General features: G+C 35.4%; 1 protein-coding gene across 1 annotated transcript in view; it reads left to right on the top strand.

Annotated features, from left to right (window-relative positions):
• The first annotated feature begins 6047 nt into the window (after positions 1-6047).
• The window catches only part of LOC114276690 (uncharacterized), a 50489-nt gene continuing 30043 nt past the window's right edge, over positions 6048-26493 (top strand). Inside the window, exons 1-6 of the mRNA XM_028218516.2 lie at positions 6048-6390; positions 11114-11288; positions 13107-13190; positions 14901-15142; positions 15708-15951; positions 20506-20585. Coding sequence (XP_028074317.2) covers positions 6197-6390; positions 11114-11288; positions 13107-13190; positions 14901-15142; positions 15708-15951; positions 20506-20585 — 1019 coding nt within the window. The 5' untranslated portion in view covers positions 6048-6196. The remainder of the gene's footprint in view (positions 6391-11113; positions 11289-13106; positions 13191-14900; positions 15143-15707; positions 15952-20505; positions 20586-26493) is intronic.

Here is a 26493-nt window from a genome sequence, read left to right as displayed (position 1 = left end):
TTTAAATTTCTGCTTTTTTATTATTAAAATTTTAGTTTAAGAAAAGAAATATCAAAATTGCTGCACATTGGCATCCAACTAGACAGATATATTTTGAGTCTATATATATTTTGAGGATGTTGTATGTTTAACTCTTTTGTTTGGTTGGAGGTTAATCATCATCCTCGAAATGATTGTCTGTAGGTCCAACCCCTTTGAACCAATGATGTCTTATTTGGTCATCTCATGGATATAAAACCCTCCAGTAATTCCTTTCTTTCCCCATGCATTAATTTTGTCTTGGCAGATTGTTAGATTTTGGAATTGCTATCAACGGTTAGATGCATTTCTATTGTTTATGATTACTGAAATCAACTTCTCTCTCTCTCTCTCGCTCCCCCCCCCCCCCAAAAAAAAAAATTTATACATGTTTTTAAGTTTAGGGAACAGTAGAGATAAATGGAAAAAGTGCATTGGAGATGAAGATGGAGAGGCTGGATTACAAGTCAACAAAACTTAGATTCCTAATGTAATTGCAGAGATACATGACATTGCATAGAGAGAGGCATCCTATTTTGGTAAACTAGATTGATATGGTAGGAAAAGGATTTGTGTGAATGTGGTTATTGTGAATGGGAATATGAATATCAAGTTGGCTCAAATGTCCAGATTTCTATTTTGTTGAACTCAGATTCCTATTTTGGCTCAAATAGAGGGGCATCCTATTTTGGTGACTTCTTAATGTTATTCAAATGATTTGTGTGTGAATGTTTTTTTTTTGCACAATGATTGTGGACTATCATTTGATAAGATTTTACTATGTGAATGGGAGTTATTATTTTATATTAGTGTTATTTTTTAGTTTTATTATAGGTATTTTTTTAGTTCAATAACACAAAATTAGCATAATTAAAAAAAAAAATAGGGCTATCATGGCGTTTCTAAAAACGTCGCCAAATAGTATTTTTTTGGGAGAGATATGACGGCGTTTTAAAAACGTTGCTAAATAGCATGATGACGTCGTGTTATCGTTAATGGAACTTTTAGCGGCGTTTTAAAAATGCCACCGATAGTTATATAAGCGACATTTCTAAAGCGCCATAGAATTATAGCGACGGTCGCATCTTCGGCGTTTGGTGCAAAGCGTCACGAAAGGATTTGGCGGCGTTTTTAAGACCTATCGCGGCGTTTTTAAAACGCCTCTAAATCCTCCCTTTCCAGCAGTGTGTTAGAGTGGGGCCGGACTTTGACAAATACAAATTTTCTTATTATGTAGTATCAACCTGACTGAATCCGACCTAGCCCGACGTTTCCAACCTCTAAATTATATATAACATTTATACTTGTACATATTACAAATAATTCATATTATTTAACTTTGTTAAATTAAAAATAATAATAGAAAACAGCTTTTTTGTATAAGAAATATATTTAAAAAATGGTCTGAACATTATTTTGTTTTTCAAGTCGGGGTACAAATATATTTAAATTTAAAGAGAATTATTGCGAAGGTCTTATTACAAAGATGGGTAAATCACCAAATATGTCTTCTTAATCTTTTGGTGTATCAAAAAGTCTACACTTTTAATTGTTACTATAAAATCTTTTTTTTTTTAGCAACATTTTCGTAAAAAGTGTCACTATTTGTTAATTTTTACCGACAATTGAAAAATTTGTCATGAAAAAATATCACTAAATGTCATTTTTTTAACAAATTTGAAAATTTGTCACAAAAAATTATGAATTGTCAATTTTAACGACAGATTCATAAAATTGTCACAAAATTTTTAGTAACAATTTTGATAGAACCAATTTTGAGTGACAAATTGATAGGACTTTTTAATCTATACAAACACTTATAAAATTTAATAGCGCACAAGTCCATATGACATGACCTGTGAGTACTCCTTAAATTTAGGGCACTTAATCCATAAATCCAAATTTAGATTTTGTTTGGCCAAAAGTACACACGTTAAAATACACTGCTATAAAAATAAACTTATGCAAAATGACCAAACAACCCATTCTCGATTCACCGGTCGGTGAACTCATGATTGGAGTCACATTTATAATCTATCTACTTCTATTCTCTCTCTCTGTCTCTCTGTCTCTCTCTCTCTCTCTCTCTCTCTCTCGCGTACTTCTCATGTTTTTTGCTATATCTCTTTTTGTTGGTTTCAATTCCCAACAACACTCAATTTCTTTCTTTCTCTACTCAGGCCTCGTTTGGCAACCTTCATTTTTGGCCAAAAAGTCAAAAAGTTACTAAATTAGCCAAAAAGCCAATAACCCATACCAAAAAATCAAAGATTCTCTTTCTCTCTACTTTTTGCACATCTTTTCGTAAAAAGTCAAAAAGTTATCCTAAACATACTAGTTTTTTTTAGCTCATATTTTAGCCAAATAGCCAAAAAGTTACTAAATTAGCATGTTCCCAAACGAGGCCTCATTCTCCATTTTTTCCCCCTCAATCCAGGGGCTTTTTCCATATTAGGCTTGTTTTACATCTTATTTTCCAAACTAAGCCTAGTTTGGACGGATTTCTCAAATTAGACTAAAGGGCTATTACAAATCGCGCTTTCACTGTTTGGAAACCAAAATTTGATGAATAGTGAAAGCGCTATTGAGAAACGCACTTTTAATTAAGAAATCGTTATTCCAAATCGCGCTTTTAGTATAAAAAATTTTTTCTGAAGAAAATGCTATTTTAAATCGCGCTTTCAGTGTGCGTATAATTTTTTTTTTTTTTAGAAAACATTATTTCAAATAACGTTTTTACTGTTTCAACACAAACTAAAACCAAAACCAACCCACACTCTGACATACGCACACACCCACACACACTGAAGCATTGAAATAATATAATTTTTATATATAATAATAATTTATAATAATCAATTATATAATTTTTATAATTTTCGTAAATATAAATCATTTTTAGGTTATAGATGGTTTGATTTATAATACGTATGTAAGGGTAAAAATTTTTATAATCAAAAATAATTTTTGTAATTTTTATAATCAAAAATAATTTATAAATTATCAAAAATAATTTATAATACGTATGTATTTACTTTAAATAAATTATATATAATATGTATGTATTATATATATAATTTTTATATATTTACTTTAAATAAATTATTTTTGATACGTATGTATTATATATATTTATATATTTACTTTAAATAAATTATTAATAAATATATAACAATTATTTTATAAAATAAATTATTAATAAAAATTATTGATTGTAAAATAAATTGATTACTTTATAAAATAAATTGATTATAATTTTTATTAATAATTATTTATTGTATATTTATAAAGATTATAATCAATTTATAAATAATTTTGGCAATTTTTATAATTAATTTTTACATACGTATGGCAATAATTTTTATAAATTATTTAAACCATACGTATGTAAGGGTAAAAAATTTTAGGTTATGGATGGTTTGATTTATCATTTATCAAAATTTTTACCCTTAAACCATACGTATGTAAATGTGAAGATGGGTTTACTGTAAATGTAAATGTGAAGATACGTATTAAATTATTTACATACGTATTAATTATAAATTTTTATAAATTATTTTTGAATAATACATACGTATTATAAAATGTGAAGATGGGTTTACTATAAAAAATTTTAAATAAAAAATGTAAAGATTTAAATAATGCATACGTATTATAAAATTTTATTAATAATTTATTTTATAAAATAATTATTATATATTTATTAATAATTTGTTTAAAGTAAATATATAATACATACGTATCAAAAATAATTTATTTAAAGTAAATATATAAAAATTATATATATATATATATAATACATACGTATTATATATAATTTATTTAAAGTAAATACATACGTATTATAAATTATTTTTGATTATAAAAATTGCAAAAATTATTTTTGATTATAAAAATTTTTACTTTTACATACGTATTATAAATCAAACCATCTATAACCAAAAACTGATTTATATTTACGAAAATTATAAAAATTATATAATTGATTATTATAAATTATTATTATATATAAAAATTATATTATTTCAATGCTTCAGTGTGTGTGGGTGTGTTCGTATGTCAAAGTGAGAGTGTGGGTTGGTTTTGGTTTTGGTTTGTGTTGCAACTGTAAAAACGTTATTTGAAATAACGTTTTCTAAAAAAATAAAAAAAAATTATACGCACAGTGAAAGCTCGATTTCAAATAGCGTTTTCTTCAGAAAATTTTTTTTATGCTAAAAGCGCGATTTGAAATAGCGATTTCTTAATTAAAAGTGCGTTTTGCAATAGCGCTTTCACTATTCATCAAATTTTGGGCTCCAAACAGTGAAAGCGCGATTTGTAATAGCGCTTTAGCTTAGTTTGGGAAATCCGTCCAAACTAGGCCTAGTTTGGGAAATAAGATACAAAAGAGGCTTAATATGGGAAAAGCCTCCTCAATCCACCACATTCTCTCTCTATGAGGTGATTTTGGACTTCGTCGGCGTTGGATCTCCTAACCGACAATGAAGATTTGCATCAACGGTCTCTGATAATTGTCGATCGTTGTAAAGAGATCGATCGTGGCGAACTGGGACTCCTCGCGAAGAACCACAACTATGATCTAGTCACTACCTTTGCAGTTCTGTCGTCACAATTCCAATATAGTCATCGCCTCTATAGATTTGAAAACAAATTTGCTGTTTAATTGCGACAAACATTAGTATACTAAGAGTGATTGATTAATAAATTAGTATACTAAGGCTTTTTGAAGTTGTTTTCTCAACAATATCAGAGCCTCTGTTATTATACAATAGTTGTATTTCATTATCTTTATACAATACAAGTAATTTTTCAATTTCTTCCTTGTTTTCTTGAAATTATTGTAACTCAGTGGTTGAATAAGATATAAAAAATTAGCTCTATTTAGACAAATTATTGCATTTCTCTTAAATTGAATTGAATTTCAACAGATAGATAGTTGGTTTCTACATATCAAATTTATTTTAACAAATAAAAAAATTGAATTGTTATTTTAACAGATAAAAAATTCAACAGATAGGAAAAATAATTTTAATAAATTTCAACAGATAGGAAAAATAAAAGTTTGGTAAAATTTCAACAGATAGATTAATTTTTTTTGAACAAATAAGAAAAAAATTGAACATATAAGGGAAAAGTTAGACAGATAGATACAAATTTAAACAGATAGGTTCAAAAAAATGAACAGATAAAAACAATTCTACATATAGGTTTAAGGGTAAAATTAGAAATAAAATATCCTCCAAAATAATAAAAGGGTAAATTACAAATACATCCCCTGAGGTTTGCTTAAAATATAGATTACTTCTTGTGATTTGAAAAATTATAAATACTTCATTGTTAAAATTTTTTATTTAATAGAATTAACTAAAAAAATAAAATTCATAATTGTTCTCTTTATACAATAATAAAATTACCTAAATTATTAATTAAAATATATTTTTAAAATCATTAAAAATTGTTAATTAACTTGATGATTTATTAATAAAAGGGGTGATTTGTTATGGCATTACAAATTTTAAGGGTAGAATGTAATTTTTAAAATCACATAGGGCGGTTTATATTTTAATCAAATGGCAAAAGATGTATTTTTAATTATCCATTTTAAAATGTGCTTTTCACCACAATATTTTATAAAAAATATATTTTCATAAAAAAAATATTCATAAAACCTAATCCCTTACATTCTCTTTAAAATTTTGCCAATTTTTTTTTCTCTTATTTGTTAGTCGAATGTGCTATTTGAAAAAACAGAGGGCTCTAAAATTGGGTTAGGGTGGACCATCTGTTTTGCTAAATTGACCACAAACAACGGTCAATCAATCTGACGTGTCCGTTGCCACATAAAACCTCTCATTTCCAGTAGGGACCACCACGTGTGGTGGGACGAAAGCCGATTTCGCGTCCAGCGAAATTATTGTTTTTTACACACCACAATACCAACCAATTAACACATAAATTGATTGTACTTTCATTTGGAAATAGCTAGACAATTTCTGGCAATAGCAAGATCATTTCTGTTTATTACAGAAAAAATTTCCATTCGTCTCCGCGGGTGAAAATGACCCCTGTCCCTGCTTCGTTGTCAACATTCATCGCAATTTTTCACAAAACCAGAGAGAGAGAGAGAGAAAGTGTATAAGGATCGTGACATTTTAGAGAGAGAAAGAGGGGGAGTATGGAGAATCAGGAGGAGGACGACAAGGTGGCGCCGCTGGCGGTGGCGGAGGCGGAGGCGGAGGAGGAGGCGGTGGAGGAGGTGACGGAGGAGCTAGGTTCGAGCTTGACTCTCGAGAGAGTCGCTGTTGCAAAGCAATTCATCGAAAGCCACTACAAAGCTCATATGAAACACATCAAAGAACGCAAAGAAAGGTACCAACTCATCATCATCATCAACAATTGCTCCTCGCATAGTCAACAAAATAGGCATATACGCACCTATATACGCATATTTATATGTACATGTTAATGTATTTCATATGATATTCAACGAATTATTCACTAATCATCTCTCTAAACATTTGCATGTGTCTCTGTTTTTTGATTTTGCACTAATCATTTCATTGCGTCCCATTTTTCTACCAATTGTGTCTTCATTTTGGTTATAGCTTGTAAAGGCAGGTTTTTTATTCCGATTATGCCTTAAATTGAAGCATGACATTTGTAATTTGTGATTTCATGGCCATAATTCTATATAATTCAATGCTGGGTTACAGGGACCAGGTTTGGTTGTGGTAGTATCAGGTGCAAAATTTCTAGGGATTTAATTGGTTAAAAAATATTAATGTAGGGATTGTTGATTGTTTAATGTAGTGATTGTTGATTGTTTCTAAGTTTATGTGGCTCGGGTGGCGGTGTGGAGTGAGGTAAGTTATGTTAAGGAGCAGATAAAGTCAGGTCAGGTAAGAAAAACCAAATTTGGGATTGGCTTGGGGACTGTTGTGCAGTTAAATGGGCCTATTTTAGGGCCCATTTCGATAATTCTAACGGTCTCTATTTTAGAATACATCGAGTAAAACATATCTGCAACAATGTAGTTAATTGGATATTGTTAACTCTTTCGTCCATGCACATTCGTATCTACAAAAATAAGTGATAATTGTAATTTAAAATATTAAAATGAATACAAATGTGCGTGGATGAAAAGGTTAATGATATCCGATTAACTTGATTTGTTACAGGTATGTTCTACTTGATATACTCTAAAATATGAACGGTTTGGATCATCGGAATGAGCCCTGAAATGGGCCCATTCGGCTGCACAGCAGTGGCTGCTGTGCCCCCAGCACAGCAGCCACCCCAAATCTGCTTGTGAAGTATATATGGGGGTGTCAAAGTATAATGTGGGTTTAAGGGCAAAATGTAAAAGGCATGTTTGTCATCCCTGCCATTACAAAACCCTTAATAAAGCTCATGTCACATGTATTTGAGCAATTGTTGATGTTGATCTCAAAGACTGTGAGTCTGTGACTCTTACCAAAATAGTGCATGCTATCAATAATTCGTAAGTAGATCAGATAGCCATGACAAATTCACAAGAAGTTAGTTTTACAGAGTTAGCTTGCCCATATGCGATTCTAATTTCTGATTTATGCGCTTGCATGCAAGTGAAGAAGTATCTCTAGAGAGATGGATGATTGATCAATATTCGAAAAGCTTTGCAAATGAACCTAGTAACTATGGCTACACTGCAATGCATGGGATGTGTCGTCATGAGTACCAAGGATGTTAAATCACATAACTCATGGATGAATCTGTAGGGATTTAACTATTTGTAGTCATGTCTTATTGTTTCATGTTTTTGTGTCGACTTGAGATGTAAGTTTCTAGTGGGGAGATAAAAAAGTTGAAAGAAGCTACATAAAATTGGCATTCCACTTGAATCTTAGAGAGAGCAAAGGAAAGCAAAGCAAAATGCTCAAGTCAGAAAGAAACTATTTTTAAGTGATGCCCTTTCCTAGTTCTCTTGGAGAATACCTTAGATATACGTGAAATTCAGTCCATGATACTACGAATAAAATTACTGCATCCCTGGTGAGCAGAGCAGATTATGGAGGTAACAATGTATACCGTAGTTTAGAGGAGCATTGATATGTTATATTTTTTCACCAGCCCTGCAAAATAATGGGCTAGTGAAGAGAATAGTTCTTTCAGTCTAAGTGGGTGAATGAGTTGTTGCTAGCAAAGTACCTAATTTGGGCTTATTCACGATGTACAGTTGTTTTCTACTTCTTTTTCCTTCGGCCGTTTGACATTTTGCCTTAGTTGCTATTTGCTACCAATTGAGTTGATGGATGTTTTAGCATAGTAGAAAGAGGAATGAAGGACAAAATTTGCTGTGCTAGCCAGTTGAAACGTGGTCTTGCGTTTTGATTTTGACCACTAAAATCATATTAAATTACTCACCATGGGAAATATAACATCAAGTAGATTCTTGAGGGGATTTTTGTTTTTAATGTAATGCAAACAAGGGTTCTGTACCTATTTGTAAAAAACAAAAAGAAAAAGAAAACACCTTGTATATCCACATTTATGAGATAAGGTGGAATTGTCAACCTGTCAAGTAAACAAGTTCGGATGGTTTCGTTTGAACTCAAAACAAAGGCTGTACTTCTTGAAGTTGACATAGATGGTCAGAAGGTCCCTAGTTCTTGTTAAAACTATACAAAAGAATGATCTTCTCAACTAATAAAAGCACATCCCTTCCTGGCCTACCATTTTGCACTTTGAATTCCACAAATACCATTTTCCTTTCTTGCATATAACTTAGTTTTATTTTCCAATTTTCCATTAAAAACATCACAATACAATGGTTACCATCATTTTTTCTCATTATCAAACTTTTTGGAACTGCCATCTTTGTAGTATGGCTTCTTGCAGCCTACTTAGAGAGATGTCCTCTTATATCTCGTACTGGCACCTGCTTTATATGGCCCCTATCACAACTATTGCAGTCCACTTTCCTATCCAGACGTACATATATGTCCTATTAGCCTATTCCATTTTTAATAGGTAAAATTTATATATTAGAAAAAGTTGTGCAGTGGGCACCACCCACCGACAAATGGGGAAAAATAAAGTTAAACCTTATTTACATCACCTCATGACTCCACCGAGTCAACAAAATCCAAAAAAGATCCACCCCAACTATACAAAAGAGTCTAAAAGTTTAATCGTTATAATATGCACCAAAGCCTCCACATAGTTAAAAGATCTTGTATTTCTCTCCTTCCACAAACACCAAATCAACCATAAAGGTGTTCCACACCTTTCTTCTTCTCTTACTTGTCATAATAGCTCTCCAACCTTGAAGGAGCTTTAACACCATTCTTGGAAAAACTAAGAAATTCCAAACAAACAAAATACAAGACTCCATAACTCTCTAGTCATCTCACAATGAATGAGAAAGCGTTCCATTAATTGTCAATATAGATGCCTTGCACACACAACACCAATTTGGAAGGATATTCCTCCTTTTAATATTGATATTAATACTAAGGATATTTCCTTTAGCACCTGCTCCATATGAGAGATATTATTTTTTCCAACCTACAAGTCTTTTATGCAACCTTTGAACATCAATGTCCCAAATTGCTTTGGTTATAACCCTCGAAGTGACCTTCACATGCCAGAGCCAAATATCATCCCAAAATTTTATGCGCCAACTATCAGCATTATATATTCGACTCATTAGAAGAGTTTTCCTATTCCATCCTTCTGTTCTTCTACCGTCCCATTCTGTATGAGCTTTCAATTTGAAATCCTGCTACCCTTCTCGTTGCCACACTTCCTCTCCGCCACTTTCCTTTGTGCACTTCTCTTCTCCACCTCATGACACTGAATCACTCCCTCAACAAGGCTTGATTAAGTGGTATAACCTCTTAACATCCTACAACCCCCCACCCCCCCTTCAAAAAACATGCAACACCCCATTCAATGAAATGCTAGGTAAATTTCTTCACTAATCTTTTGCATCAGAAGTACTTTGAAGCTTGTTGAAACTCTGAGCCACCAATGTAGGAGCAGTAAGAACAACTTAAATTAAGTAGGGAGCTTCACATGGTGCTTTTAATGGGGAGTAAATCACCCACCATTTGATAAGTATTGTTATTTTCAATCTGTTAGTCTCCTCTTTGACTTTTCAAATTGAGATTCACACCACTTATTCATTGAAAAATGAGCCTCAAAGGAGCTGAAGTAGGAGGTAAAGACTCATATGCTACCTACTAGTGGCCACCTCAACCACTTCACTCCATACGTAACTCCTCAATCAACTACAACATAGCACCTTGCATTACCCACTGGACACTGAAGCCTGGCTCAAAGACTCAGGCAGCTTGGGCACCTTTATGACCTCTTACAATGATTCACTATCTCTGGTGGTAGTTGGATCTCTCCAAACTGCAGAGCATGTATTGGAAAAGTTGAGCTACTTGTTACCAACTTCACTAGGTTTTCTCTCTAGCACACAAAGGAAACGTTTTTTTCCATTAGTATCCCTTTGAAATGAACAAGATGACCACCTGAATTGCATTTGCAGAGCTAGTTCGAAGTCTCTGTGATCGTGTGAAAAGCTCTTTGGATCCATCCATTAAGGAGGGCCCCTTTTAAGCACTTGCAAATAGCAATCATTCCCCTTTCTTCTAGATGAAATGCTGCCACCCTGGGCATCCTCATCCACCAGATCAAAGGCTCCCAATCCAATCTGGACTATCACCCTTCCATCCTTATCTTCTAAATGCAGAAACACAGTCTGGATAATCATTCAAATTGGAAGCCTGGTGTGGTGTTATCATTAAACTTGTTTTTCTTTTGCCCTATTTTCACTTTTTCTATCACTGCTTGGTAACCCTGGTGGACATGATTGGTATTATTGTTGACCGTTCCAGTGGTCTTGCTTGATATATACTCACAATTTAGATGAATAGTTCGTCGCGGTTGCTCTTTTAAAATTAAATCACCTTGCATGCTTTGCACTAATGATGCATCGTCATTGAATTAACTTAAATTGCTTGAAGAATAGTATTGGTGAAGATATAACTTTTAGATTTTGATTTTAGTTTACTTTCTGACAAGTTTTATTAATGAATTGTAGGCGCTCAGTGCTAGAAAAAAAGTTAGCTTCTTCCGAAGTGTCAGAGGAGGAACAAATGAATCTATTGAAGGATCTGGAGCGCAAAGAGACGGAGTATATGCGACTTAAACGACATAAGATCTGTGTTGATGATTTTGAGCTTCTAACCATTATTGGGAGAGGAGCCTTTGGAGAGGTCTGAGATATGACTAGTTGCATAAAAGCTTCTTTTTGTTCAATTCAGTATGTATACAATATATGCCTTTTTGGATAAGTAAAAGCAATCTATTAAGTTCCAAAAGGGGTGTAACTTCTTTTTTATCCCCAAAAAGATTATACGAATTAAAAGAAGCTCTACACAAAAATTAATCTATCCTATAAATTATAAAAGTGCAAAAGTGAATTTACAAAAATTTCCTTTACACCAAACATCATTTCATTGAGACTATATGAAAATGCCAAAAGGGGTGTAACTTATTTTTTTTTCTTCCAAAAATACTATATGAATTCAAAGAAGCACAACACAAAACTTAAGCTATCCTATAAAATATACAAGAGCAAAAATGAATATACAAAAATTTCCTTTACACCAGACATCATTTATTTGATAATCTCCTACTACCTTCTTTCCGCCTCATCCTATCCATGCTATTCTGAGGAACCTCAATCCCGTAGAGAAGTTCAAAAAACTCATCCATTGCCTCGAATTCCTAATTTTAAAGAGATCTAATAAAAAGATTCATACACTTTCTTTGAATAAGAGATTCTCAAGTAATACGCCACCAAAGCATTCTTATCGACAACAATGTTATATATCCGAGAATGCGCTGACAAAAGGATGTCTCTACACCATATTTCATACCAAAATTGTATTTTTTGACCATCACGAAGCACAAGTTCTGCATTTTTGAAAAAATTTAACCAACTTATCCAAATGCCTTTCCATAATCACACCCCATACTGTCCTTGGCTCCTCTCATTTCCTTGGATGTGACCAAGGCCCAAACTACCGTTCTCAATAAGAGTACATGCTCTTTTTCAATCCACTAGATGATATTTGAATATCTCCCCCAAATCTCCCAATAAAAATGCCTATCAAGCTTCTCCAATCTTTTATCTATTGAATTATGCATGAAAAACAAAAACTTAAGAGTATGCAGGCAAACTAGATTAAGGACTCTTAATCAGGGTAATTTTACCTCCCTTGGACAATATTGCCTTGTCCACCCTGCGGCCCACTTCTCAAATCTCTCAATAACATTACTTTACCTAATTTATGACTCATGGACAATGATTACTACTCATGTTCAACAGCTATTGAAATTACCATGATACCCTTTACTATTAAAACCTATCATAATGACACAATATATGTCCAACAATATAATAAACCAAAATAAACACAATAAAAGACTTAAAATTATTTCAAAACTTCAATCCATGATGCCTTAAATATGCTCTGTTTGAAATTCCTGATTTTCCATTTTTCTTCTTTCCGTGCTTGTCATCAAGAATGCCAGTGAATTTCAAGTACCTTACACACTAGATGTCGCTGAAGTTATATATTACTAATTTACTATAACCTAAATTTTTACAAAGTAAGTTTATTTTTATATGTATATTTAACATTTTCTATGTATTTTTAAAACTTTAATGGATTCTTACAATTCACAATTTGATTCCATTTGCGATTTAGAAAAGTAGGATTTGGATTCACCATTCAAATCATAATTTCACAACTGTGTTCTTTAGGAATGACTTGTATTTTTGTTCCTTAACTAATTTTTCATAGAACTCCAAAATTAGTATCCTAGCATTCAATATAATGTTTAGTGGTGAACTTTCTATCCTTCAAGTGCAGTGTTGATTTTGTAGAGGTGTTTAGATAGGAATGTGCTTGTTTGTCCTTTTTCTGTATTTGGTTTGCTCTCTGTATATTCTTCCAGACTTGATTTATACCTTTTGCTTTTATATTGTCGAGTTTTTTGGGTGCTTACAGAGAATTGTTTTACAGGTTAGGCTGTGTCAAGAGAAGAAATCTGGCAATATATTTGCAATGAAAAAACTTAAGAAGTCAGAAATGCTTAGCAGGGGACAGGTGAGATTAGGCATCATCATTAGTTTCTTAGTTGCTATTTAGGACTATATCTGTTTTATTTGTCATGATATACTCTTTGCTCTTATTTCTTGTTTTTCTATATTTATGGTACATTAATTAGGAATAATATAAAGAGATGTTTTTGTTTCACTCAAAATAGAAGATCTATCTTGTTATAACTAGATTTTCTTGATAAATTATTCCTGTAAAATTTTGCGGAGAGAAGGACCTCAAGTGTTTTGAGTTTGTGCTTTTATGTATAGGGTTGTAGGATTGGGACTTGTCTAAGATGATTCGTTTTCTTGAGATCTAGCACAAAGATGGGGAAGAGTTTGTGGCATGGAGATTAACTAAGTTGGGGGATCTTCTAGGTGGTCTTTCTATGAGGCTTTGATTGGTCCTTGTAATTCTTCTATTCTATTTGGAACCATAAGGTGCCTCCCAAAGTGGCATTTTTGCATGATGTGCAGTTCATGTAAAATTTCTTATTATTGACAACGTGATCCAAACAAAGCAAGTGATTTAAATTGGTGTTGCATAGGATTGAGAATGGGTAAATCACCTATCCATTGCGAAGCAGTGATCATTGGACTTTGATCCTCTCTTGATTAAAGGTGGAGTTGACTTTCCCTTATGGTGACCGAGCTTCTTCATGTCTGGTAGGCGCAAGAGTGGGGAAGAGTAGGACGAAGCTGGTTGTTGACCCCTTTATGCCTTATGTGGAGTACGTGTGGTCAGTGGAACCATAGGTCCTTTGATGGTGTAGAAGTTCTTTTGTAAAGGCTGGAGAGTTTACTTGTTAGTTTTTTGCATGGGTGGGAGACGTGATTTGTTAACCCTTCTCTTGACTAATTTTTGGATTTTGTTAGCTATTTGGTAATAGAGGAGGAGGATAGGGTTGTTTTGTTTTGCTTTACTTTTCTTCTTCTTTGTAAACGGGTGACATTCCCTTAATGCGGTCTTTTTTTCTAAAAATGTAACTTTTACTTATAAAAAAAATAAAATAAAATTGTTGGATTATACAACTTGAATCACATGAAAATAAGTAATGTACTTAATCATGATGTTAAATTTCATTAGACTTTTTCTTGTCCTGCTCCACTGCAAAATAAAAAAAATAAATAAGAAGAGGACGAAGGATTAAAAAAATAGGGAGAGAGAGAGAGAGAGAGAGAATGGAAACAAAATTCTTTTTTCTTTATGGTTGATTGGAATTAACAAAGGACATTAAGTTTTATATTTCCCTCACAACTCGTAAGATTTCTATCATATAGTATACGTTTTAAAGGTCTTTTATGAAATATTAAGTATAGCACTGAATCTGTATTCGCTGCATGTACCGTGGGATTATTTATTGGGCTTTATTACTCAGCATTAAGAACTGCTATTTTCTCATTTTTTTAATCAAATAATGTTAGATGTCTCCCGCTGCTGAAAGAATTTGTAGATTTGCATACCTTACAGCTATAGACTGGATTTCTATTATCTGTCATGGTACGATGTGATTTGATTTTGAACAATTCTCATGGCTTCTGATGGAAGTGGTGTACTTCTTTGACAATTTCAACTTTTAAAAATTCTTGCTCACAATGTTATTTTAGGTCACATTCACGTTCACCATAACTGACAAATTTCCAATGCATTACATTGCATAATTTTGTTGCTTGTAGAAATTTCCTTGTTTCCACTGATTCTTTCTTTACACCACAGGTTGAACATGTTAGAGCTGAAAGGAATTTGCTTGCAGAAGTTGCCAGCCACTTTATAGTAAAACTTTTTTATTCCTTTCAAGATGCTGAATACTTATACCTGATAATGGAATATCTGCCTGGTGGTGACATTATGACATTGTTGATGAGAGAAGAGACTTTAACTGAAACTGTGGCTAGATTTTACATTGCTCAAAGTGTTCTGGCCATAGAGTCTATTCATAAGCATAACTACATCCACAGGTTGGTATTACCCTGTTGGTCGCACATTATTACAATATTACTAGACACTGAAATATGTACAATCAGTGTTTTATCATGAGACTAGATTTAAAGAAGTTTAGTCTTCCAACCACCAAACCACCACAACATTTGTATCTCTATTCCACAAGATTTATATATAATAATTTCTCTGTTAATACAGCTAAATTCTCATTTTTTAAGGAATTGGTGCATAAAATTTTAAATTTTCTATATATAAATAAAATAGATATACTAAAAAATATATATTGATATGTATAAATACATTTATACTGAATATACTAGTTTTTTTATAAAAGTTTTTAGGTAAATTTTCTTGTATTTTAATACCTATATTATTTATTTTTAATTTTAATATATTTATGATGTAATTATAACGTCACGGTTCAATTACGGTTGGCTTGATAGTTGAACCACTAACACGTGTCCCAGTCTTTTTCCAGTGTGCTTAACCGTTTGGGTTTTAAAAATTGTGTACAATACTTTATACATGAAACTGGCTGTTTTGACTTGCTAATCTTATTCAGGTTAACCATATCTTTTGCAGAGATATTAAACCTGACAACCTTCTGTTGGACCAAAATGGTCATATGAAGCTTTCTGATTTTGGTCTTTGCAAGCCTCTTGACTGCTCAAATCTATCTCCTATAAATGAATATGAAGTTATTAATGATGGAAATTTAAGGGAATCGATGGACGTCAATGGATGCTTTCCAGATAATGGTAATGGAAATCGCTGGAAAAGCCCCCTTGAGCAGTTGCACCATTGGCAAATGAACAGGAGGACATTGGTATGCAGTAGATTATTTTCTTATTATATATATGTAGCACTTTATTACATATTTCTTCAGATTAAATTCCAAAATCTATATGTTAGGACCAGAGGAAATGAGTAATTAAAGATAGGACCAGGTGTATGTACAAATGCATATGCCACTATACCACGTAAAAAGGGTCATTTCTTTAACATGCAGAAGATTTAGTTTCCGTGGGTATTGAAAGAAGCTAATTGATTTCAGAAAATCCTGGATCTATTTTTGAAAGTCACCACATGTATTCAATGCATGTGAAGTTCTTCACCACATAGCCTGCATTCTCATCTACCTGACCATTGAATGGAATTAGAGACAAAGTTAAGGGTGGGCCAAGGGGAGAAATGGTCCCACCCTAAGTTTGTAAAAGTTTTCTATTACCCCTCTAGTTTTTTAGTATTATTACTGTTAAAATCCACCTACTTTCCACCTACTTCACCCACTTAAACCTACTCCACTAAACCTAACCCACTACACCACTACCACCTCACCTACTCCACTAAACCTAACCCACTACACCACTACCACCTCCACTTCACCTACACCTTACCTACTACACACTCACCCTCTTCTATATATAGGAATCATGAATCATTGTAATAGATATCAATATAAATCAATCAATAATACAATTCTCTATTTCTCTTTATACATTAAATTTCTACATGGTATCAGAGCAAGGTTAAGCACTTAGTATTTTTCGTTTCACCGGCGGGCGGCAACCTCGCCTTGGTCGCCCGCCGGACCTCAACCTATTCCGCTTATTTTCTACACATACCTTCCCATCACTGCCTAAATCCTCTCTCTTGAGGCCAATGTGAATTCCTCTTCTTCATAATCTGCACTAACTGTGGCATCTTTTCCTGGGGCAAACTCTGCAATCCAACACTCAATCTATGCTTCTCCTCCATGCTCATTTGCCTCTTGTTAGGATCCTTCGCCTTCGGCTTTGGTTTGGGCTTCGCCACAGCCTTGAGCTTCACTGCAGCTTTCAGCTTCACGGCAGCCTTCGGTTTCACAGCAGCTTTTGGCTTCGCAGCTGGCTTGGCCTTTGCCGCTGGCTTGGGCTTCACAGCGGCTTTAGCTTTTGGCGCAGCAGCTTTTGTCTTAGCCGGAGCTTTCTTTTCCTTTTTCGCTTTTACAGCCTTCGGCTTTGCTTCCCTCTGGTGGCTCCCCAGGTTCCACCTGAGCTGCATGATTCATTTATAGCTGCAATTGATAAGGGAAGTATTAGAACAATGCCCAATAGAAGTATGCCAGCTGCTCCTTACCCTACTCCTGGAGCACTATTAATAGGTGATGCTTTCAACATGCGTCATCCTTTAACTGGTGGAGGAATGACTGGAGCCCTGTATAAGGTGTTTTGTGCATCTCCTGATCAAGCAAGGAAGGAAATGCGTGAAGCATGTTTTGATTATTTGAGCCTTGGAGGTGTGTGTTCAACAGGACCAGTGGCTTTACTCTCTGGTCTAAATCCTAGCCCATTGAGCTTGATACTCCATTTCTTTGCTATAGCCATATATGGTGTTGGCCGTCTCTTGCAACCATTTCCTTCCCCTAAGCGCCTGTGGATAGCAGCTAGATTATTTTTGGGTGCATCGGCTATCATTTTTCCCTTCTTTCTCTCACATGGGCTTGTCCCCTCTCTCTCCTCCGTTTGATTTCAAAATCCATTATTTTTATTTATTTTCTCCAAACCACTTTCCTTATTTCCCCCATCTTTCATTTTGATTTCAAATATATTTTTATTATTTCTTTCTTTATTTTTCTTTCACATTATTTTTTAATCTTTTTCAAATTCCATTCATACCATATAGCTTTGCACACCAAACCATCTTTTATTCATCTCAGGGATCAACCCCGATCACAATTTTAACAAAAAAAAAAAAAAAAAAAAACAACCACAACAACACCAACCACAACACCACAAGATTTGTTTTCTTTTCTGCAGACGGCCACCCACCGACCTCACTTTTTCGCCTATTCCGCCGGTCTTTTCTTCTTGCCTCCGTCCTGGGCGGCCCTTGACGGTGTTGCCTCCGTGTTTCCCACTCCACTGGGCACGATCACTCCACCCTGCTCCTCCACTACAGCATATGGCGGACCTCCAAATCGGAACATAACGGTGGCCTTCCGCTTCAGCTCCTTATTTTCCGCCTTTAGCACACTTATCTCTGCTCGCGCATCCTTATACATGCGTTGGAGCAGAGCCAGTTGGGCGTTTAACTGCTGCACCTCATTTGTCCTACTCTGCAGCTGGTGCGACAAGTTTGTGACCGCAGTCATAGTTTCAACACAGGACTTCAATGTATACTGATTAGCTTCAATATCCGTTTGCACTGCCATTTTTTGCTCCACCGACCGCATCGGAAAGTTCAACAGAGCAAAACCAGAGGTGTTTGGTTGAGGTTCACAGGCCACCGCACCAGTTATCTCTCTTGTTGACTCGTTGAGGTCGGGAAAGAGAGTGAGCAGACCACGGGAAGAAGAGGCTATGTTCTGGGTAGCTGAACGGGAAGAAGAAGCCATGTTTTTGGGTTGCTGAGTGTTTCAGAGAAGGGTTGGTTACAGAATGTTACAGAGAACGAAGAGGTTTCAACTGGTTTGTTATGCTTCCAAGCCTCAGACTTCGCTTTGGTTTATAAAGACAGAGACGACGAGGCCGACACGCGCTCTGTCAATCACGTGCATCGCCGCGTGTCAGGCGCCCCTTTTGATGGCTCGACGCTTTCTGTCGGGCACGTCTTTTGATGAAGTGGGCGCGCCTTTTGATGGCACGCCTTTTTATGGATTGGGCACGCCTTTTGATGGCACGCCTTTTGAAAGATTGGGCACACCTTTTGAGAGTGCGACTTTTTAAGGGTCCGACAAGACTCTGTAAACTGTCCCGACATTGATTCCGGTTAGCTCCTTCATGGGTCCGACAAGACTCTGTAAACTGTCCCGACATTGATTCCGGTTAGCTCCTTCATGGGTCCGACAAGACTCTGTAAACTGTCCCGACATTGATTCCGGTTAGCTCCTTCATGGGTCCGACAAGACTCTGTAAACTGTCCCGACATTGATTCCGGTTAGTTTCTACAAGGGTCCAGCAAGACTCCGTAAACTGTCACCACACCTGTCACAACATTGTCTGCTACAACGGTCCGACATGACCCCATAAACTGTCTTCTACATCGGTCTGACACTGCCATCCAGTGTCCTCTACACCGTTATGACACCACCATACAGTGTCCTCTACATGGTTATGACACCCCCATACAGTGTCCTCTACAACGTTATGACACCACCATCCAGTGTCTTCACCAATGGTCTGACACGACCATACAGTGTCTCCTATCCTCTTTTATTTTTATGTATTTTCTTGTTTTGTTACTCTCTCCAAACTCAAGTTGGTTAGTTCCTATCCCCCTTGAGTTTGCGGGGGGCTGTTAAAATCCACCCACTTTCCACCTACTTCACCCACTTAAACCTACTCCACTAAACCTAACCCACTACACCACTACCACCTCACCTACTCCACTAAACCTAACCCACTACACCACTACCACCTCCACTTCACCTACACCTTACCTACTACACACTCACCCTCTTCTATATATAGGAATCATGAATCATTGTAATAGATATCAATATAAATCAATCAATAATACAATTCTCTATTTCTCTTTATACATTAAATTTCTACAATTACAAAGTATATAAAATGACCCCACTAAGTATTTAAAAATTCTTTTATTGACTCTCAGTATTCCTTCAATATATATGACATGACCCCTTACTGTTTCACATATTTTTGTAATAGTATCAATTCTATTGATTTTATATGTAAAGGCCATTTTGTTACTCGATAATAAAAATCATAGAGGTAACTTTTTTAATTGACAGTCTAATAAATTATACACTAAGATTGTAATTATACAGTCCAGAGATTGTATGAAATAATTGGGATAGTATTAAAAAAATTGTATGAATCCATTTTTTTTTTATGCTTCTTTTTAAAATTTTACCTATTAAAATAAGTTTGCTAAATTTTGATAGATATCTAGAGATTCTTAAATCAAATGTCATACTTCAATCATTTGGATAAGTTGGTGGGTGGGTCTGAGGAGAATTTGACACTTCATTTTTTTTTGGTGATGCCTATTCTGAGGTGGCTTTATTATTTAAACTTCAATAATGGGGTAAGCTCAGGCTGACTATAGTGTGTCCCGTGTTGCCAACTTGCCATACACGTCAAAACATTGTTCTCTCATTATTTATACTCTTAAATTTTAAGGTAACGTGTAAGGCCAAATTTTGTTAAGGTTCTCTTCCAGGAAGGTTATTTGGATTACATACATGACTACCTACACTAAATCATGCCATTATTTGAGGTTGTGTTGTTAGGATATTATGATTTGCAGTTGCAGATACAACTAATTAAGAGCCAGTTTTTTCTTTATTCAGCTATGATTAATCATATTTCCAATATTTTTGCCTTTGATGACCATATTTCTACGGTTCTAATTATCTTGTCATTTTCTTTTCCAGGCATTTTCCACTGTGGGCACACCTGATTATATTGCTCCTGAAGTTTTATTGAAGAAGGGATATGGCAAAGAGTGTGATTGGTTAGTTAACTTTGATGAAGTTTTGTATATAAATATAGGCATTACATATCTTCTATATTGTATATCCTCTATTTTTTATTTTTTTATTTTTCAATCCAACTATTTTCTATGTAGTATTATTGAGCTTTATTTTATATATTAATGTTGTGCAAAGTTTTGACTTTTCAATACTGTGCTATTAGGTTTGAAGAGAAGCTAAAGAATAGGTTGATCATGTCTATTTTTCTCTAAGCTTCAGTAGCAAGTTTTCTAGAGAGGCACATAATAAATTTCATCTGGGCAAACTTGTAGTCGATCCCATTTGATTGGGACATAGGACTTAGTTTGGTTTGGTTTGGGGCAAACTTCTTGTAGATGTACAAGTTGTACACCTCTTTATGAATATGTTGTTGGTCAAGAAAAGAATATTCTCTAGTCAAGTTATGCTTGCTATAGAAGCCCTGTGTTTGAGATCTCTAGATGGAGTATGCAAAGAACACTTGAATGCCACAAACTTCATTATGAAAGTTTCCTAATCTTTTGTTATATTATTATTATTATTATACTTAGAAAATATGAAGAAGAAGAACTCCGAAAATATGAGGAAGAAGGAATATATTTCTGTTATATTCAAAACTTCTTATCTTACAAGACCAAATGACACTCCTTATATAGGAGATATTACAAACATCATCATAACCCATTATATGCCACTTACATATTATATATTACCACTATCTACCACTATCATATTATATACATGCCACTATCTACAACCAACACCACTATCATATTCTATACATACCACTATCTACCACCAACACCACTATCATATTCTATACATGCCACTATCTACCACCAACACCACTATCATATTATATGCATGAACACAATTTCCAGCACTCCCCCTCAAGCTGGTTTGAAGATATCTTCCATAGCCAGCTTGCTAGTCAGCTTATCAAATTGCTTCTTATGTAGTCCCTTCGTTAGCACATCAGCTAATTGTTCACCTGTTGGAAGGTAGGTCATACAGATTATGCCAGCATTGATTTTCTCCTTGATGAAATGTTTATCCACTTCTATATGTTTTGTGCGATCATGTAGAACTGGATTATGAGCTATAGATATAGCTGCTTTGTTGTCACAATAGACCTTCATAGGTGTCGGGTGAGAAAGCTTTAATTCTTCAAGAATTCTTTTAATCCACATTACTTCACAGATTCCATGGGCAACAGCTCTGAACTCTGCTTCTGCACTACTTCTAGCTACTACATTCTGTTTTTTACTCCGCCATGTAACTAGGTTCCCACCTACAAAGGAGCAGTATCCGGATGTTGATCTCCTGTCTGTAACACTTCCTGCCCAGTCTGCATCTGTGTATACTTCAACTTGAAGATGTCCATGTTTCTTGAATAGTAAGCCTCTCCCTGGAGTTCCTTTCAAATATCTTAAGATCTTATAAACGGCCTCAAAGTGCTCTGCCCCTGGTGAGTGCATGAACTGACTTACCATGCTGACTGCAAAGGCAATATCAGGCCGCGTATGAGACAAGTAAATCAATTTCCCTACAAGTCGCTGATATTGTTCTCTCTCTTTGACTTCTTCAGCCTTAGCAGCTTGTAACTTCAAGTTAGGCTCGATCGGAGTCTCCGCCATCTTACAACCAAGCATACCTGTTTCTCCAAGGAGATCAAGAACATATTTTCTCTGATTAACGAATATACCTTCCTTGGATCTTGCAAATTCCATTCCGAGGAAATACTTGAGGGCTCCCAGATCCTTAATGTGAAATTCTTTTGCGAGTTTCTCTTTGAGGGCTGCTAACTCTGCTTCATCATTACCAGTTAAAATGATGTCATCAACATAAACAATCAAAATTGCAATTTTACTGTTTTTTGAATGTTTATAAAATATTGTGTGATCTGCTTGACTCTGCGAGAAGCCACAACTGATAACTGCCTTCCCAAAGCGTTCAAACCACGCTCTTGGTGATTGTTTGAGTCCGTATAATGACTTGTTCAATTTGCATACTCTGTCACTTCCAAGTCTCTGCTCAAATCCCGGCGGTAGGCTCATGAACACCTCCTCTTCAAGATCACCATTGAGAAATGCATTTTTAATGTCAAGTTGATGTAGAGGCCAATCTGAATTTACTGCAAGAGATAACAGTACTCTGATGGAATTTATTTTAGCAACAGGAGCAAACGTCTCCTGATAGTCGATCCCATAAGTTTGAGTGAAGCCTTTAGCTACCAGTCTCGCCTTGTATCTCTCAACGCTTCCATCTGCGTTACATTTTATCGTAAACACCCATTTACACCCAACTGTTTTCTTGTCTTTGGGTAGATCAACTATCTCCCAAGTATCACTTCTCCTTAAAGCATTCATCTCCTCCATGACTGCTAATTTCCAATTCGGATCATCCAATGCTTCCTGTATATTCCTTGGAACAAACAAGTGTGAAATCCTAGATGTGAAAGCTCTATGGTTTTTAGACAGTCTTTGATAGGAGAGGTAATTTGCAATAGGATGTTTAATGCAATTTCGGACACCTTTCCTAATTGCTATAGGTACATCAAGGTCAGAAATAGAAGGAATAGGATTACCTAAAATTTCGATGCCAGAACTCGGGTGGACATTCGGGTCATTATTCCTCAGATGAAATCGCTTCCTAGTATAAACCTGAAGCTCAGGATTTAGATCATTTTGTAGTACTTCTCCCCCTAAACAAGAATCTTCTTGACTAGGCACCATAGAACTTGGTTCTCCTAAGTGATCATTATCAGACAGATGTGGTTTTTGTGTAGGATAAATGACATTGGGGAGCGGGATAGAAATATCCCAAAAACGGTCTTCTACTCCACTTGTCTCCCCCTGAAGAGAAGTGTTGGGGAAATAGGATTTTGTTTCCACAAATGACACATCCATACTCACATGAAATTTCTTGTTTTGAGGATCGAAGCACTTATACCCCTTTTTGTTTGAGGAATAACCCAAAAAAACACATTTTATAGCACGGGGGTCAAGTTTTGAACGAAATTGACTGGGAACATGAACATAGGCAGTACATCCAAAAACTTTGGCGGGTAAATCAGAAAACAACCTCGTGTCAGGAAAAAAAGTTTTGAGACAATCAAAAGGTGTTTTGTATGTTAACACCTTTGTAGGCATCCTGTTTATCAAATAAGAGGCTGTTAAAATTGCTTCACCCCATAAATATTTAGGAACATGCATGTAAAACATTATAGCACGTGCTACTTCAAGTAGATGTTTATTTTTTCGTTCTGCAATGCCATTTTGTTGAGGGGTATCCCGACATGTAGATTGATGAAAAATCCCATTTTTTTCCAAAAACTCACCCAACTGCTCATTGAAATATTCTGTTCCATTATCAGAATGTAAAATACCAATTTTGGTTTGAAATTGGTTTTCAATCATATTGTAAAAATTTGTGAATAAATTTTTCACGTCAGATTTTTTATTCATCAAATAAATCCAACATAAGCGGGTATGGTCATCAATAAATGTAACAAACCATCTTTTACCAGAAAGAGTAGTGATTTTAGAAGGGCCCCAAACATCACTATGAATCAAATAAAAAGGTTTTGAAGCCTGGTAAGGTTTTGGCAAATAAGTAGAGCGATGAAATTTTGCAAAAATGCAACTTTCACAATGAAAAGAAGAACAATCAATCCCTTTAAATAATTCTGGAAATAAATGTTTCAGATAAAGAAAACTAGGATGTCCTAGCCTATAGTGCCATAGCATTATTTTTTCTCGAACAGAGATTGAACTGGTACTATTAAAGCTCTGAGCTTTTTTATTACTAACAGGTACTTCATCAAAGTAGTAAAGACCTTCAAGCATCTTAGCACGCCCAATCATCATCCCCGAGTTCTGGTCCTGAAATTCACAATGGGATTCAAAAAATGTAACACGACAATTAGAATCCTTAGATAGTTTACTGACAGACAAAAGGTTACAGGCTAAGTTGGGGACGTGAAGAACAGCATTGAGATTAATTTTCTCAGTTAGTTTAATAAATCCTTTTCCTGCAATAGGTGAAAAACTACCATCGGCTATTCTGATTTTGTCATGACCAGAACAAGGGAAATAGGTACTAAATAAATGGGAAAAACTAGTCATGTGATCGGAGGCACCGGAATCTATGATCCACGGAGAGAAGTTTAGGCAAGAGAAGGCTTTAGGATTTCTACCTGTTTGTGCCAACAAAACACTAGGAGTACCGGTTGAGGAGTTGGATTTTATCAGCTTTAAGAGTTGATCAATCTGCTCTTTGTTGAAGGGACCTGAATCGGCTTCATTAGCGGTAGGAAAGCCACGATTCTTCTCTCCTTGTTTGCTGCTTTTCCAGTTGACAGGTTTGCCATGAATCTTCCAACACGTTTCGCGTGTATGACGAGGCTTGTTGCAAAAATCACACCAGACCCGTGGCTTATCATCAAACTTGCGCTGGTAATTTGCAGCCTTGTTGGCCGCAGCATCGCTAATTAAAGCAGAAATTTCAATTGATTCACCATTACCTTTTTTCTTAAGCATGACGCTCCTTCGGCTCTCTTCCCTTCTGACTTCGGCAAATACTTCGCCAATGGATGGGAGAGGAGGTCTGCCAATAATTCTTCCTCGCACTTCATCGAACTCAATGTTGAGGCCGGCAAGAAACTTGTAAATACGGCTGTCTTCCACAGTTTTCTTGTGGTGGTTGCAGTCGTCAACCGATTTCCATTCGTATGTGTTGAAGATGTCAAGATCCTGCCACAACCTTTTCAACGAATTGAAATATTTGGTGACGGAATCATCTCCTTGACGAATCTCTCCCAACTTCAAAGTTAATTCGAAAACTTGAGATTGATTTCCTAGGTCAGAATACATCTGACTGACATTATCCCACAATTCTTGTGCAGTAGTATAGCACATGTAATTAGAGCTTATATCCTCCTCCATGGAATTGACCAACCATGTCATAACCATGGAGTTTTCAGCGTCCCAATTGTCGAACAGCAGATCATTAACAGCAGGAGCCTTCTTGTCACCAGTGATGTAACCGATCTTTCCTTGCCCACGGATATACATCCGGACAGATTGTGACCAGCGGAGAAAATTATCACCATTTAGGCGGATGGTGGTGATTTGGACAGAGTGAGAGTTGGACGTTTTCACCGGAATGGCAGCGGCAGGCGTTGAAGTGGTTCCGGACGTGACTTCCGACATGGCTATGACGGTTTTAGGGCTGCTGTGTTTTTTGTTGCTCTGATACCAACTTAGAAAATATGAAGAAGAAGAACTCCGAAAATATGAGGAAGAAGGAATATATTTCTGTTATATTCAAAACTTCTTATCTTACAAGACCAAATGACACTCCTTATATAGGAGATATTACAAACATCATCATAACCCATTATATGCCACTTACATATTATATATTACCACTATCTACCACTATCATATTATATACATGCCACTATCTACCACCAACACCACTATCATATTCTATACATGCCACTATCTACAACCAACACCACTATCATATTCTATACATACCACTATCTACCACCAACACCACTATCATATTCTATACATGCCACTATCTACCACCAACACCACTATCATATTATATGCATGAACACAATTTCCAGCAATTATTTTATTTTATTCTGGTGTCAGTGGCTCGTCGGTTGGAGAAGTTGCAGCAGGATTTTCTGTGGGGAGGATTTGGGGATGAGTTTAGGTATCGTTTTGTTAGTTTGGATCGGATTTGTAGATCGAAGGAGGTAGGGGGTTTAGGGGTTCAGAGTTTGTGTACGTTTAATTTAGCCTTGTTAGGGAAGTGGATGTGGCATTTTGCGTGGGAGAGGGATAGGTTGTGATGTCGGGTGGTAGCTGTGAATATGGGGTAGGTCGGGGGGGT

This window comes from Camellia sinensis, chromosome 13, assembly GCF_055761805.1.
Source record: "Camellia sinensis isolate YWXY chromosome 13, ASM5576180v1, whole genome shotgun sequence".
In the NCBI taxonomy this organism is placed as follows: Eukaryota; Viridiplantae; Streptophyta; class Magnoliopsida; order Ericales; family Theaceae; genus Camellia; species Camellia sinensis.
Note: the sequence above shows the minus strand (reverse complement) of the source record. Positions and strands in the feature narration are given on the sequence as shown.